This window comes from Mytilus edulis, chromosome 4 (assembly GCF_963676685.1).
Source record: "Mytilus edulis chromosome 4, xbMytEdul2.2, whole genome shotgun sequence".
NCBI lineage: Eukaryota > Metazoa > Mollusca > Bivalvia > Mytilida > Mytilidae > Mytilus > Mytilus edulis.
In genome coordinates this window covers 36,432,099-36,447,544 of record NC_092347.1, presented here as the reverse complement: position 1 = coordinate 36,447,544, position 15,446 = coordinate 36,432,099, and the positions used below count along the sequence as shown (strand labels likewise).

The 15,446-nt window shown below is 32.5% G+C and overlaps 2 protein-coding genes across 2 annotated transcripts in view; both read right to left on the bottom strand.

Annotated features, from left to right (window-relative positions):
- Positions 1-1,104: 1,104 nt before the first annotated feature.
- On the bottom strand, positions 1,105-4,561 carry LOC139519584 (loricrin-like). The gene is made up of 4 exons (XM_071311757.1): positions 4,474-4,561; positions 3,421-3,813; positions 2,186-2,239; positions 1,105-1,194 (listed from the first exon to the last, which is right to left on the bottom strand). The coding sequence occupies exons 1-4, from the start codon at positions 4,559-4,561 to the stop codon at positions 1,181-1,183; spliced, it is 549 nt and encodes a 182-aa protein (XP_071167858.1). The 3' UTR covers positions 1,105-1,180.
- Positions 4,562-8,495: 3,934 nt separating this feature from the next.
- LOC139521352 (uncharacterized) overlaps positions 8,496-15,446 on the bottom strand; it is a 48,149-nt gene continuing 41,198 nt past the window's right edge. Inside the window, exons 14-17 of the mRNA XM_071314830.1 lie at positions 10,754-10,933; positions 9,516-9,712; positions 9,055-9,202; positions 8,496-8,752 (exon numbers count right to left, since the gene is read on the bottom strand). Of these exons, the coding sequence (XP_071170931.1) occupies positions 8,673-8,752; positions 9,055-9,202; positions 9,516-9,712; positions 10,754-10,933 (605 nt within the window). The 3' untranslated portion in view covers positions 8,496-8,672. The remainder of the gene's footprint in view (positions 8,753-9,054; positions 9,203-9,515; positions 9,713-10,753; positions 10,934-15,446) is intronic.

Sequence of the window (15,446 nt, the reverse complement as noted above, 5' to 3'; positions counted from 1 at the left end):
ATAGAACAACAGTTGTTTCTATATGTTCCCACTTTTTTCACCTGTTTATTGTCGAGAATGCATATTATATTGTTCTGTGACTGATCAAGTCGGCTATCAAATCGTTTCAATTGCGCGTAGTAGTGATAATGAGTCCGACAAAGTGCCTTGGAAGCAACACATTTATAAAGGGTCATTTTAACTTTTATTGTTAATGTTTTCTAAAAACATCAGCATGATAGTCGCTGTGTGTTAAACATAAATCAGACGGATAACCAATTGTAATAATAACAACAGAAAGACGCCAAGAAAGCAAAATATACAAGACAAGGTACAAGAAAGTTCTGGACAAAAAATACAAACGATACCAAGGCCACCAAACACCGATTTCTCAAATTAACAATAAACAATAAACAAAATAGCCATCCTGTCCTGAATCCAGTGAATTCAATATCTTTGCTCGATATTAATTACAGTTTATTATATTTACACGTTTTAGTCTTTTCTGTTCATATATATTTTGTAACTCTTTACAAGTGTCGATTCTCATATATCACTGCTTTCAAAATTGTGCTCACTGAGATATAATCAACACAAGTTTTTGGTGGGGTTCGATTTGCTCAGTCTTTAGCTTTCTATATTGTGTTTTGTGTTTTGTGTACTGTAAGCCATGGTGTTGTCAGTTTTGTTTTTGCTTTATGAGTTTGAATGTCCCTCTTGTATCCTCCGCCTCTTTTTTTTTTTAAAAAGTAATGCCTTTTTTATAGACTTCCCGTTTTTGGATTTAACTTTGAGTTCGACATTTTTTATTAAACTCTTTAATACATCACATTTATAATGAATTTGTAATCGTGTACACACTGTGTGAGATTTATGAAGATATAAATCGGGTTTAACACACCTGAATTAAACTTATTTGCACTTAATGTTAGTTCGACCTGATTTCCCCACCTCTTTATCTTTAAAGTTGGATGTTTAAAAGTTGAATTTACATGAAATCAATTTAATAAAAGATCTTGCAATCATTGTTCATAAAGTGTATACGTGTATGTGTATGATCAATTATATTCTAAACACAATAGATTGATATATGAGTTTATTATAATTTATTTTATGAGATATAACAATCACCACGAAGATAAAAAAAAATGTAAGGGTACAATATCTGTTCAACAAATGTTGTCGTCTGGTGAATAAATACTTAATAAGTAGCACCTGTAAAAATAAATGATTCATGTAAAGCAACAAATAAACATATGTAAAGTAAATACCAAGTTACTTTCCCGTTTACGCTACATAAATGGTAATAGTGATAATAATACAACATTTTAATCGTAACAAAAGTTATTTGAAAATATTAAAAATGATTATAGTATATTTAGTTCATATTCAATTCAATCATTTGAAATATTTGTACAAAAGGATGAACTATCAGTTAAATACTTTATCTAAGTGAAAGTCGAGGGTTAAAATAGTTTTCTAATAGAAAGCTTTTATATTAATATTTTGCTTTCCCCTTAAAATATCTGTATTATGTAGCAGTTTATAATTGTGAATTTTCCATTTCTAAGTAGCAACATTCCAGCAGCACCTGCATATGGTGTACATATCTCCCAATTGATACGTTATTCCCGTGGTTGCATTACCTATCATGATTTTCTTGATAGAGGGTTGATGCTCACAAGGAAGCTATTAAATCAAGAGTTCCAAATGGTGAAGTTAAAATCATCACTTCGTAAATTTTACGGACGCCATCACGAGTTGGTTGACCGTTATTGAATAATCGTTTCGCAAATGATATCAGGTATGTTCCTTGCGTCATAACTACAATTCCTTCCCTTCCCTTGAACTACCGACTTGGACTATTTACCGGATTTGTTATCACATAAGCAACACGACGGGTGCCACATGTGGAGCAGGATCTGCTTACCCTTCCAGAGCATCTGATATCACCCCTAGATTTTTGGAGGGGTTCGTGTTGTTTATTCTTTAGTTTTCTATGGTGTGTCATGTGTACTATTGTTTGTCCGTCTTTTTCATTTTTAGCCATGGCGTTGTCAGTTTATTTTCGATTTATGAGTTTGACTGTCCCTCTGGTATATTTCGTCCCTCTTTTATATAAAATTTAAGACTGACTTTCCAAAATTTATTTTATCGTAGCAGTTTATTTAAAACTAGTATTAAGAATAAATCTTCATAATTTTACCTTTTCCTATTGCTCTACCACCTAGTCCAGCGCTTAAACTTCCTTGAAGGGTACCTGTAAAAGGCACACTCGCTTAGTCTTAATTATATTAGAGGGGATACTTATACAATAATGATAATATTATATATGCATTTGCGTGTTAAATAAATATTAAAATATGACATTTTTCATATCAGACCTCTTCTCAGCCCTAGTTCATGATATCAGCCCCGAGAACCGACAGACCCAAAAGGATGATATTAACCACGGGCTGATAAGGGTTCTGATATGAAAAATGACGTGCTATGTTATTTTTATCATATACTTCAACAGAAGACATACAAACAAGAACTTTTATAAAACTTTGAAAAATGCATTTATAATATCTATTTTTCAATAATATATTTTCCTGTTTCCTAATATTTGGAGTTTTATTTTATTCTCCTTTTCACAAGAAATGTACCATTGATATGTATTTTCTGGAATTTGTAGAATGACATCGAAATGTCACGCGTTACAGAAAGGCATGCGATAATAACCTGATGCAGATGGTATAAAACGGAAGCAGTTGATATAAACCGGAAGCAGTTGATATAAACCGGAAGCAGTTGATAACAAAAGTGATATCACACGGCTACGGCAATTTTTCAAATTTAATGAATAAATATATGTACAATTTAGCTTTATCATAGAGTACAATCATACCATCATTTTCTATAAGTATATGATAAACGTTGTTGTCCATTCGTTTGATTAATTTTGCTATTTGATAAGGGACTTTCTGTTTTGAATTTTCTTCAGAGTTCAGTATTTTTTGTGATTTTACTTTGTTATAAGACACCATCTCGTTAAAGCACAAAAACACTTATTTATTTTACTTGGAAGGACAATTCGTATGTGCTATATAATTCAGGGAAAATAAAACAGTATTCGTTGATATTGTTCGTTTCATTTTTTTCTAAGTAATAGAGCAAATTTTACAATCAAACAAATACGTAAATTAAAAAGATAACAGGACACAACTTCGTTTTTTTTTTTTTTTTGCTTTCATAATTAATATTCACAATTATTTGTTTTTTCTATTAATAACCACTATTTCATTTGAATCGGTTCAATCGGAGTCTATGCTTGCAATGCATGTAAGTATACTTTCTTAACTAGAGACAAGAGGTTTATAGGTATGTAAATCATCAATATGATTATGGGATCTTTTGACACTTATGCCATTTTACTGAAGAATTATTTTTTATATTTACCAGAGAGCCTAGAACTGCCAAATCCACTAGCTCCTCCAGCAAACCCACTGCCGAATCCACCAGAAATTCCTCCACCTAAACTTCCTGTAAATGCACCAGTTCTGCCTCCCAAACCAAGACCTCCAAACCCTCCGGCAATTCCACCACCAAATTGACCATTAAATCCATAACCAAGATTATTGATTAGTCCCCTAGGCAACCTTCCTCCTAAGATACCATCGTAACAAACTTTTTCAAGAGCGGAAACATAATACATTAATCTGATGTATAGACTGAGAGTGAGACTTATTGATCGACCGTCTGCACTTCTAATAATAGAACCGGATATTCCACTATCCCCGATAAGATTTAGACCCAAGTTACCACGTGCAAATCCACCTCCTAGACCAGCGACTGCAATATCAAAAAATATACTGAGTGTACTACATTTTAGCATCTGCAATATTCTTAAAAATATTCAAATATCAACTACTAGTAAATGATTATATAAGTATAAAAGGTGCGATTGTAAATAAAGTTCACACACATTATAAAAATAAATGCCGTACATTGTATGATTATATAAATTTATTTGACGACCTTTAAACAGAGGAAAGACCGAGGCTCGCCGAGCTTTTCTTCTCTTTCTTAGTGAGTCCGAATAAGTTTTCTATTTCCTACAATGTACACATAATATTTTTATCCTGTAATTTAACACTGAGCTTAATTGTATAATTATTATTTTCGATTCTAAATTAAATCGTTAAATTCTTTTCAATTAAATCTGGATGACTTAATCGCGGACCGGAATGATGATCCCAAACTGAACTGTGATATAAATAGTAATTCAAATATAATTGTACACTAGCAACAGAATCAGGATACAAGGAGACTTTTAACGCTTATAGCTTTTTGTTATCAGTAAAACTGTGTTTGTAAAGTAAAATGGTCTATTGCAGGATAACAAAGTTACATGTATTTACATTGATTTTTATAAATTTCAAAAACAAGATTACTGAGCATCATTGAGAGATACAATGTGTTGTTTTAAGTTATGAAATAAGTATGACATACCTCCTCCACTGCCTCCTAATAAACCAGTAGCATGAGTAAGAGAAATTGTTAGCAATAGAGCGAAACAAGTAATACAACACTTCACCATCATGCCTAAAATAAATAAAGTTTTATTACAGTTTTGAATCTTGAAGGAAAGTTTTCAGCACTCTTTTATTTTTAGAATGTCGAAATTTTACAATAAATGTCATTTTTGGGATCATAGTCGGATGTAGTAAGTAATTAGGGTTTACATGGTGACGGTGTAAAATTATGTTCACCCCTGATATCAGCAAAGTAACGAATTTATTTCTGTTACCGCGTTCCTTTACTCATTTTTATAAACCGGTTTGTAGAATTTTGGCATATTTGGTGACTTTAAAAAACAATTGGCAAAAGTTTTTTTTTCCCGAAGATTTGTCAAAACTTTATCCTATGTTGAAATGAGATGGGTGTGATTTACACTAGAGTTAATAACAAATGGGATTGCAACATTCTTCTTTAATAAGATATAATGTATCTCACACTCTTATCCACGTACGCATTCACGACAGTCTTCTTAAAGGCTTAGAAACACCATAGTTAAAAAGTAAAATCACAAAAATACTGAAATCCGAGGAAAAATTCAAAACTGAAAGTCCCTTATCAAATTGTATTATCGTAAGCTCAAACACATCAAATGAATGAATAACAACTGTCATATTCCTGACTTTGTACAGGTATTTTCTCAAGTGGAAATTGTTTTGCATTAAGTGTTTCACATTAGTATAACAACTTGAAGCACTCTTCTCCTGTCGATCACATGCTATATGAGAACTCAACAAATAACTTTTTCAAAAACTATGCGAGCATCCCATCATCTATGGTAAAAATTTACCGCAAATGATCGGATATTTTTTTTTTACTAGAATTATCATATTAAAAGGAGAAATGCAATAAATTTGTCATACTTTTCTTACAAATACAGATTTTTAAATCAATATGGTGATTTTTCAATTTTCAAAACAAGTTTTGTTGTCTTTAAAAAAACAAAACTTTGCTTTTCTTATATGTAGAATAAAATCTGTATTAAGTCCTTGACTATGCACCTTAATTAGTGCTTATTTGGGAAGAGTTGCATTTAATTTCTTTAACCGCGAGGATTTATTAAAAAATATTTCATTCACAAGTATAAATTAGACAAATGAGCATTTAGAAAGAAAAATACTAAATACTAAAATAAAACCATGGTTGTGGAATTATGTATATTTTTTATATAAAATTTTTTTTAATATTGAAAATATGTTTTTTTCATTAAATATCCAAATAATTGCAATATTTTGGTCGAATTAAATTTTAATTAAAATTACAGAATATTTTGGCTATAACAGATCTTACTTGTTTTTCCTTTGATGTCTGGTTAACTGGAATGAGAATATGCAAACAGCACCTTTGTTCGTCATTTTTATATCATTGCGCGTGCGTGTTTTCTATTATTATTCACCGGCACTAACCGTCACCTAAACAATTACACGCAATTGTTAATGTCATGTTTTACATGCATTTGAACCACAATATAAATATTTACTTCTGCTTGAGAAGTTATTTAATTGACAAATATTAAACTTTCTGATTTATTTGTCGTTTTTTTACATGTTTTTACTAATTTTAACATTACATTTCCTATATTATGATAATACGAACATGTAATTTAGACTTCCTAGAAACGACATGTGCTTCTGGAATGGGTTTGTTCAAGACCAAATATAAATTGCTCTATCAAAGATCATACCACAGGAAAAGGGCGTAAACAACTATAGGTCATTGTCCTTAATTCAACGATGAGGAAAACGTATAGTAAGCTACAATAGATCTTGAATATTGTTAACCTATAGCCAGATTGATGTGGCTGCATCAGTCACCTACTTATCACCCCAGTCTGCCTCGTTGTTATCAGTACAGCTTGTGTTATTCAATTTTGTTTTCCGTGAATGTTTTGTGAATACTTTTTTGTTTGTATGATCGCGTCTTTTTTTCTTAAAATGTCCGGTACCAAGTCAGGAAATGCCCACCATTTTTTCTTAAAATGTCCTGTACCAAGTCAGGGAAATGGCCATTGTTATATTATTATAGTTCGTTTCTGTGGTGTCGTAGTTCTCTTATATTTGATGTGTTTCCCTCAGTTTAAGTTTGTAACCCGGATTTGTTTTTTCTCAATCGATTTATGAGTCTCGAACAGCGGGATACTACTGTTGCCTTTAATTTATGTTTGTCCGTCTTCAGCTTATGATTTTCTTGTTAATATCTAAAATTTTCACAAAGACTACATCATTTAGACGAGATGGACACGGACAACGAAAAACAGAACGCTGATTCAATGAAAACAAATAGTTATGAGGACAAAAACATATTCGATTTTGTTTTATTGAGTTTTCAAGAACAAAGTATCAGAAAAACAAATAACAAAAAGTTGAATAGTTTTTATGAAACATGCTAAACAGTAACAATATATTAACGACAGGAGAAACGACAATCGGATTGATGTAAGCATTATGCAGATTGTTTGTTTTACATGTATAGTATGTTTGTTGGATCTACATATAAGATATTTTTAATTATGCATATCTAAATATATTAAGATTGTTAGGGACTTACCGAGCTCAGTATTTTTTTTATTTTACTTTTTTCAATTTTAATTATTGTTTATTTTCTACTTGGTTGTTTTGAAAATCGTCAAATCAATGTTAATTTGACCCTTATGATTTCAGCCGTCCAACAATAAGGAACGCATTTCTTAGGTTTGAAAGACACACCCTCGTACAAACAAAAGATGGTTGGATTGGCAATAAAAATAATCGAAAATTCCACAAGCAAGAAGGTATATTACGGAAAATTTCAGTTAATAGTAAACCGTATTACTAGGGATTGGTGCCTTCTATATGGTCGGCATTCTCATGCAAAAAGTTAAAATTTAATACCGTAGGGTAACGGTTTGTTGAGTTTTTGAAAGGAAGTAGCTGAAATATTTTCCTATTATTGCAGGTGGTTTAAGAACTCCGCTCTTAAATTCTATGAGCTTATTTGAAATGGATCTTGGTTGCTATCGCCTCTCATTTAGTGGTTTTCGTTTGTTGATGTGTTACATATTTGTTTTTCGTTCTTTTTTTGTACATACATTAGGCCGTTAGTTTTCTCGCTTGAATTGTTTTACATTTGCCATTCCAACCTCTTATAGCTGACTATGTGGTATGGGCTTTGGTTATTGTCGAACACCATACGGTGACGCATATCATAATAGTTGTTAGTTTCTGCGTCTTTTGTTCTCTTATGGAGAGTTATCTCATTGGCAATCATACCACATCTAATTTTTGATATATATATATATATACAGTATAGATTAGCAATCGAAGTCAGGTACAAAAGATAGTCATTACATACAAAGCCACTGAGACTGCAACTGGAAAATGAGTGTAATATTTGAAACGTGAAACACTTAAGAACAACAACAACAAACGACAACCACTGAACAAATGGTTCCTGATTGAAGGTACACCAAATGCTAAGATTCTATGAAACTTTCACAAAATTCTGCTTATGGCAGTACATGAGCAGTTTTATATATATGTGTGTGTCAGACAAGAACGAACGAACGGACTAACTATAACCAAATGTAGGACGGACTCTCACGTCACTATGTATACCGTATAGCGGGTTATTTACGCGGGGTATAAATTTTCGCTTATTTTCGCGGATAGAACAAAATCGCCAAAATAAATTCCGCCAATTTAAAAGTGCACATGCAAAGGTATTGATAAAGTTTTAAATCCGCCAAAATAATAGCCTCCAAAATATTTTGTATATCAATGAAAATCGCGATATTTTACACCCGAGAAAATAACCCGCTATACAGTACCACCTGTTTTAGAAAGCGAAAGGTGGTATGATTTCCAACGATCCAGCGATTCATCAGAGACCAAACTTTTAAGGACTAGGATGAGAACAATTGTACACTAGGCTTTATTGGATGAAATTGTTGAATAAATAGATTTTTTTTAGTAAACACATTGAAAAGAAAGATGTACTTTATTCATTTTGAAAATGACAATACGTTTAAAAAATCCAATTCATCTCAAGTGGATACACAACATATATTTACAAAAAAATAGTAACTGCTGAAATTCATTAACATCCTCAATTCAATCATCTTCGGCTGTCACGTGTAGCCGTCGTCGGATGCATTTTTATATTCGGCTGTTAAAACTAAGCGTTATCAGCAACATTAACAGTGTACCTGCCAACACGATTGAGAGCTTCAACGCGCCTGAAAAAATAAAATTAACAGTAATTGTTATAAGTCATAAGTTTATTCGTTGTGTGTGTGTGGGGGGGGGGGGGGGGGTGTAGTGATGGCAATTAATATTTTTGTATGGTCTCCTTTTTCATTTTCTTTATATTATATTTATGTACTTTTAAATATGTTTCACTTGTTTGAAAAAAATTAATAAATGGGTAGGATTGTAGTACTTGTCATTATCCATTAAAAAACAAGATTTTTAATTATAAATATAGCAACGCAAGTCGTATTTTCTAGAGAATCATACTACATATATCTTGTACACATACCTGCTCCGTTACACTGTGTTGGACATCCTGCAATTTCTGCTGACTCATCGCTGCCATCATCACAGTCCTCGGATCCATCACACCGGAAGGAGAAATCTATACATGTAATGGCACCATCTTTACATCCAAACCATGTCCAAGAACAATTCTACAATAAAATAGTTATAATTACATTACATATATGCTTCATGCCGGAAAAAAATTATACTTTTGATTGGATGACAACCATTTAGAGCATATTGTAGCATTCATAATAGCGCGTCGTTCTCGTTACATCGTCACAGCAATGCATAGGAGACATTCAAATACAATATTTGACAAAACTCGTCATTTCACAGTGGTAGCATACAAATGTTATAGTTAGAATTAAATGCTTATTTCATAATTTTTTCTCTCTTTTCTCTTTTGATACAATTTTCTAATTTAAGTTTTTTTTGTCTAGATTATAACGTATAACATACCCTATCAATATTTCCAATAACTGACGGATAACAAGTCCCATTCCAGCAGCTGTCAGTTTCTATAGCAGTTCCAGTACAGTTTGCCCCGCCATATTGAGGAGCTGGATTGTCACACTCACGTGTTCGGTTGATTTCACCAGTTCCACATGACACGATACAGTCAGACCATCCAGTCCACGATCCCCAGTTTCCATCAACTGTAATCATGATAATAATTGAAATATACAATCTCAAAAAAGCAATTCGAATAACGTTTTATGATCAATTACGTACGTATGTTCGATTAATTTATGTTACTGCGTATATGAGGGTAGAAATAACCTAGCTGATAAGAAAAATGTTTCATAGCCTGACCGGTTTCGGTCCAAAAAGGACCTTCATCAGAGGCAGAAGGTAGAATGGTGGATTAATGTTTGCACCCTATTTATATAGATATGGTAACCGGCGGTTGAGATTTAACCGGCGGTTGAGTTAACCGGCGGTTGAGATTTAACCGGTGGTTGAGATTTAACCGGCGGTCCAGCATTCTGCCTTCTGCCTCTGATGAAGGTCCTTTTTGGACCGAAACCGGTCAGGCTATGAAACATCACCAGGCGCTGTTAATTATGTGTATTGGTATATATGCTATATTTTCATGCTTTCACATTTCTCTCACTGATACACATAGTTAATATGGCTTCTACTAACGAAAGCTCCATTTGGAGTTAATGTGTTTAGAGACTTCTTATGTCAGTACACCTTTCCTATATTGCCTAAAATGCATTTTGCACTTTGAAAACATTCTTTTGGAGTGTTTTTCTTTTTAATTCAACACTTTTATACCCTCGTGGTTAGGTCTACAATTTAATCTTTATTCTTGGCATGATGTTTGTATCTTAAATATTCCACGGAAAGATAATATGAAGTGGATGAGTCTATTGTTAATTGTATTGAAAGGAAAATTCATTGACGAATGAGTGAAAACATATTTTTTGTCATTTTAATTACTATCTTTTGAATGTCTGCTTACAAAAAAGCAAATAACAAGCTAATTTTTCTAATCTGGTGGTTTATTTTTAGTGTATTTATTCATATACACGATTGACTTATTTTGTCCTTTAATATTTGGTCTTACAGTCTAAAATGTAACATGACAAATTTTAATATTCAGGGTTTTCAGTTTCAAATTTAGAGTATGTTTAACTTTGGTTATTTAATATCGACAGAATTCCTTTTCAAACAAAGTATAGAATACCTACTTGGACACGGTACTGCTGAAGAACAAGACTGCGTCTCTGTCGAGTCACCAGAACAATCTAACCCATTATTAGCTGGTGCCGGATTTGTGCATGTTCTTGATCGAGATTGGCTTCCGGAACCAGAATCACATGTCAATGAGCATGCGCTCCAAGTACTCCAATCTGCCCAGTCTCCATTAACTTAAATAAAATACAAAAATCTATTGAACGAAATAACATGTTTTATTAAGTAATGGTAGATTAAATCCATCTGATCAACACATTTCTAAGGCAGTTGTAGCCTGACACAACCAGAATGCAGTTATTTCGACAAAGAATAGATACAGGAGTGTATCTAGTCTTGACACAGTATGTATTGCATGTAATAATTCCCCAACACAAAATAAAACTAAAAAAAACTAGATTTAGCAGCAAGGAACCGACCAAAACCATAATGATCCTATAGCGAAAAGTGAATTTCTCTCTAAAACGAGTAAAAGGCTACCAATGGCAGCTAGCATGGTCAATGATCGATATATAAAAACACATATAGTTGTTAATTTTTGTGTCATTTTTATCGATAAAAACGCATATATATATAGTTGTTAATTTTTGTGTCCTTTTGTCATTTTTCTCTTGTGGAGAGATGTCTTATTGGCAATCATACCACATCTTCTTATTTGTATATTTCCATATACGACCTACACCAAAACAGTGTGAACATACAGCGAGTTAAACAGATACCGTTATTTAGCTATAAAAGGCCTGTCATGAATTATATTGTGAAACGATTATGAGAGTAGTAAAGGGTTAAATTATAGTAATTCAATTTAAAAAAAAAAAAAAAACGACAGACACGAATTAATTTGATAAATAATAAGTCCACTGAATTACAGGCTCCTGATTTGGGACTGACACATTAAGCACATGCTGGGGATAACATGTAACCTGTGGTTGTGCTTTTAATATCACAACACATAGCTAACTGTAAAAATCAGCTGCTTTTTAACATACACTATAACAATATATCATTTTATCAGACCACGGTTTGCGGAAGTAGTCAAGAAGACAATATTATGTTTTTCAGGGGTTGACAGGATACACGTGATCGTTGTTAGTTTCAACTTTAATATCATTATGCAAGCAGATGTAATAAACAATGATTTCATACATTATTGTTTTTTGGTTTACACTTTATATAGGGCTTTATTTATGATCATATTCCAGAGTGCACAATTCTTATTCTACATATTTCACCTTTATCAAAATTAGGAAATCTGTTTGGTCGTCCCATTTTGTTGTAGGGATGTTTAGATTAAGTGTCGAGTTATATATGTATATTATTGTGTGTTGTCTGCGAGAAACAAATCATTTTTCTGATTTAGTAACTAAATTCAAAACCAATATAGATAATGTTAACATATATATTTTATTGAACTGTGTAAATTAATCGGAATGCGAATGACAACATGCACCTACAATTCTTTTGTGTGTTTCCCGTTTCGGTAACACATGACATTTGCGCGGGAACTTCTTACATAAACATCGGATTTGGATTATTGAAACATGAGAAATGTACTTAACAGTTATTGATTTTTGGAGGTAATGTGATATTATTTATTATTCAATAGTACATAATTTTACGTCAGGTTTGTACACATTAAGTCTCTGGTCAGTGACGGATCTAGGGAAGGGGGGATTCCGGAGGTTGAACCTCCCTTTTTTGTTGACGATCAATTCATTTGGATAGGGATATCAGTTGGAACTGACCCTTTATCCTGGGTTAGGATCCATGTCCCCATTCAAATGCATTGATAACCCCACAAAAGGGGCGATTCCAACCGGGAACCCTCCTGCTGGATCCGCCACTGCACACTACTCGGACCTATGTTATTTAGTGAGTGATGCGAAAAAACTCTTTACATTAGGTCCCCCTTTTTGAAAAAATGACTAAATCCGCCTCTGCTTATCCTGGGTGAGGTCCCCCTTTTAAAAAATGGTTGGATCTGTCTCAGTTAGTCTAATCTTAACTGAAACACATCAGGGGCGGATCCAGCCATTTTGTGAAAAGGGGGGGGGTCCAACCATGTGCCCATTCAAATGCATTGATCACCCCAAAAAAGGGGCGGTTCCAACTGAAAACCCTCCCCTGGATCAGCCACTGAAACATGCACATTACTTGGACCTATGTTAGTTCGTTACATGTAATTACTTAAGTGATGCAAAAACAACTCAATTTACTAATAAACTTCTTTATTAAAGAAACTTTATATAAAAGTAAACATGTTCATTATATTTTGCTGTGTGAAATTGCTTATGCGGGAAAGACCCATTACAACCCGACCATAGAGAAGACAACAGCTGAAGGCCACCAATGGGTCTTCAATGCAGAGGATTTTAGCTCCCACACCCGGAGGCGTCACAACAAACCCGTTCTAGAAATAATTTGTGAATGAAATTGGTAAATACAGTTATTCTTGATCTTCATACAATTTAAGGGCATTTCCAAATAGTCCTAAATATAATGCTTTATGCATCTGAAAAGGGTTGGAAATAACACTGAAAAATCATCGTTTTTCCTCTAGCATAGTTTGTACGTGCAGTATAGGTGTATTTTAAAGGCACAACAGTGAAGCCGCTGTATAATAGTTTAATTACTATACACTACTGGACGAAAAAAGAACTGTCCATACCAGTAACAGTCATTGTACGACTATTTTAGTCTGTGCAAGACTGAAGAAGACTGTCAAATCAACCTTATTTCGTTGTTACAGTTAAATTATGTCTGTCCCAACACTTTTATGGGTTGTGAAAAACATTAAATGCTATCAACAGTCATTTTAGGACTGTTGCAGTGGTTTACGGCGTTGTCACAGCCAAATACTATTCATAACAGTCTTTCTAAAAGTTGTAACAGTTCTTTAATGTTTGTCCTAACCTTTTTATAGTTGTGACAGTTGAAATTTGTTTGTGTCAACTTTTCAGACGTTGAAGCAGTCAAAAAATGTTTGTTACAATGTTTTTAGAGTTGTAACAGTCGTAAAATGTTTGTTACAACTTTTTAAAGGTTGTTACAGTCATTAAATGTTTATTACAACTTTAAAAAGGTTGCCACAGTCGTAAAATGTTTAAAACAAACATTTCATAGGTTGTAACAGTCGGTAAATGTTTAATACAAATATTTTAGTGTGACGGTTGCGAATGTTAAAACAATGTGTACACGTACGTCTCACGTGCACCTTCTCAAAGTTTGATACAGGATAAATGGATAAATGTATTTTATGTAAGTGTCACGTATTGATGATACAGTTGTAAAATTACCCATAATTTATATGATCCCTCATCTTCTTACTGTTGTTGTTTTTTATTTTATTTTTTTGCGATCGTTCTATGTCTTTTGTCGTATATTCCGTTTATGGCATTTTAATTATGTCTGTTCATTTGTGGCAGACTTGTGCGTTTGACTGTCTATCTTTATTTTTTATTCAGTCTATTCAAGAGTCTTTTATAACTTGTTTGATACCAAAAGCCTTCGTTTAAAAATAGTAGTTTGATACCAAAAGCCTTCGTTTAAAAATAGAGTTTTAAATATTATTGCAGACTATGAATTCATTGAAATTTATATTTCAAATTGCTTTTATAAATTAGCATGTAGTCGTCGGTGTACCTAAAGTAAAGTAAAGTAATCTTTATTTAAATAATATTCATATATTCATATATACATAATAACAAAGAACATGAGCTCTTAAGAGCTCTTTAACCGACTGATATTAATAAACAAAACATACATGTAATAACATCAGATACACATACAACACAAACATACAGACATCACATATATATATTAATACATAGATAGCACGTGCAGAATAAAAGCTAAGCAAGATATATTAAAACAAATGTCTAATAAGAATAAGAATAAGAATAAGAATATTTTATTTCCAATTAAAGGGCCCTATAAAGAGCTTTCATGACATTACATATAAGTACGTAAGATTAGACATAAATTAGTGACATATAATATAGGAAAACAACATTGTTTAATACTATTAAAAATGCTATAAAAGGCCAGGACAGAACCAGATACATGAGATAATACAATTTACATCTTTAAATTATACCATTTAAAATTATATACCACTCAAAATATGTATATTTGTGTCTAATTTGCATTTATTATTTTTGAACTTCTCCTTATCTCTAGATTTTGAGATAAATACTTTCCTAAACATTTATACACATTTAAATTTTCTTGTGTAAATAGCCATAAAAACTTTGAAAAATTGTCTAATATCAGCACATATATAGTAGCACATATATATAAAGTACCTGAAGTAAATTTAAAAGAATATGACTAGCTTACATATATTATACAGAATAATAAAGCTGATTAATTTTAATTACTATCCATTAGGGATATTACCCTACATTAATAAATCAAATCTGTCAAGTTTTATTAAAAACGGAAATCATTCTTCACCCGTAAACGATTTGACGTTATTGTACCCTTGTCGGCAGAAATAGCGGGTCTGCATTTAGACTGGGATCCCAGTTGAACGGCAAACGATTTAATGGCGTCTAAGTTCAAGACATTGGTCACGTGATAAAAGGTCAGAGTTTACGATTTTTTGGTAAACGTGCATGTCTCGTGGTTTTTGGACTCGTATCGTCTTATTTGTACTCGTACATTAATAAAAACCAAAGTGTTCAATTC

Bases quoted from the DNA above. Each gene is read 5' to 3' on its own strand.
- LOC139519584 (XM_071311757.1), bottom strand. From the start codon at position 4,561: ATGGTGAAGTGTTGTATTACTTGTTTCGCTCTATTGCTAACAATTTCT. The intron at 3,814-4,473 runs GTATGTCATACT...TTGATATTGCAG, and splicing joins ATTAGGAGGCAGTGGAGGAG to TCGCTGGTCTAGGAGGTGGA. The intron at 2,240-3,420 runs GTAAATATAAAA...TGCCTTTTACAG, and splicing joins TGGCAGTTCTAGGCTCTCTG to GTACCCTTCAAGGAAGTTTA.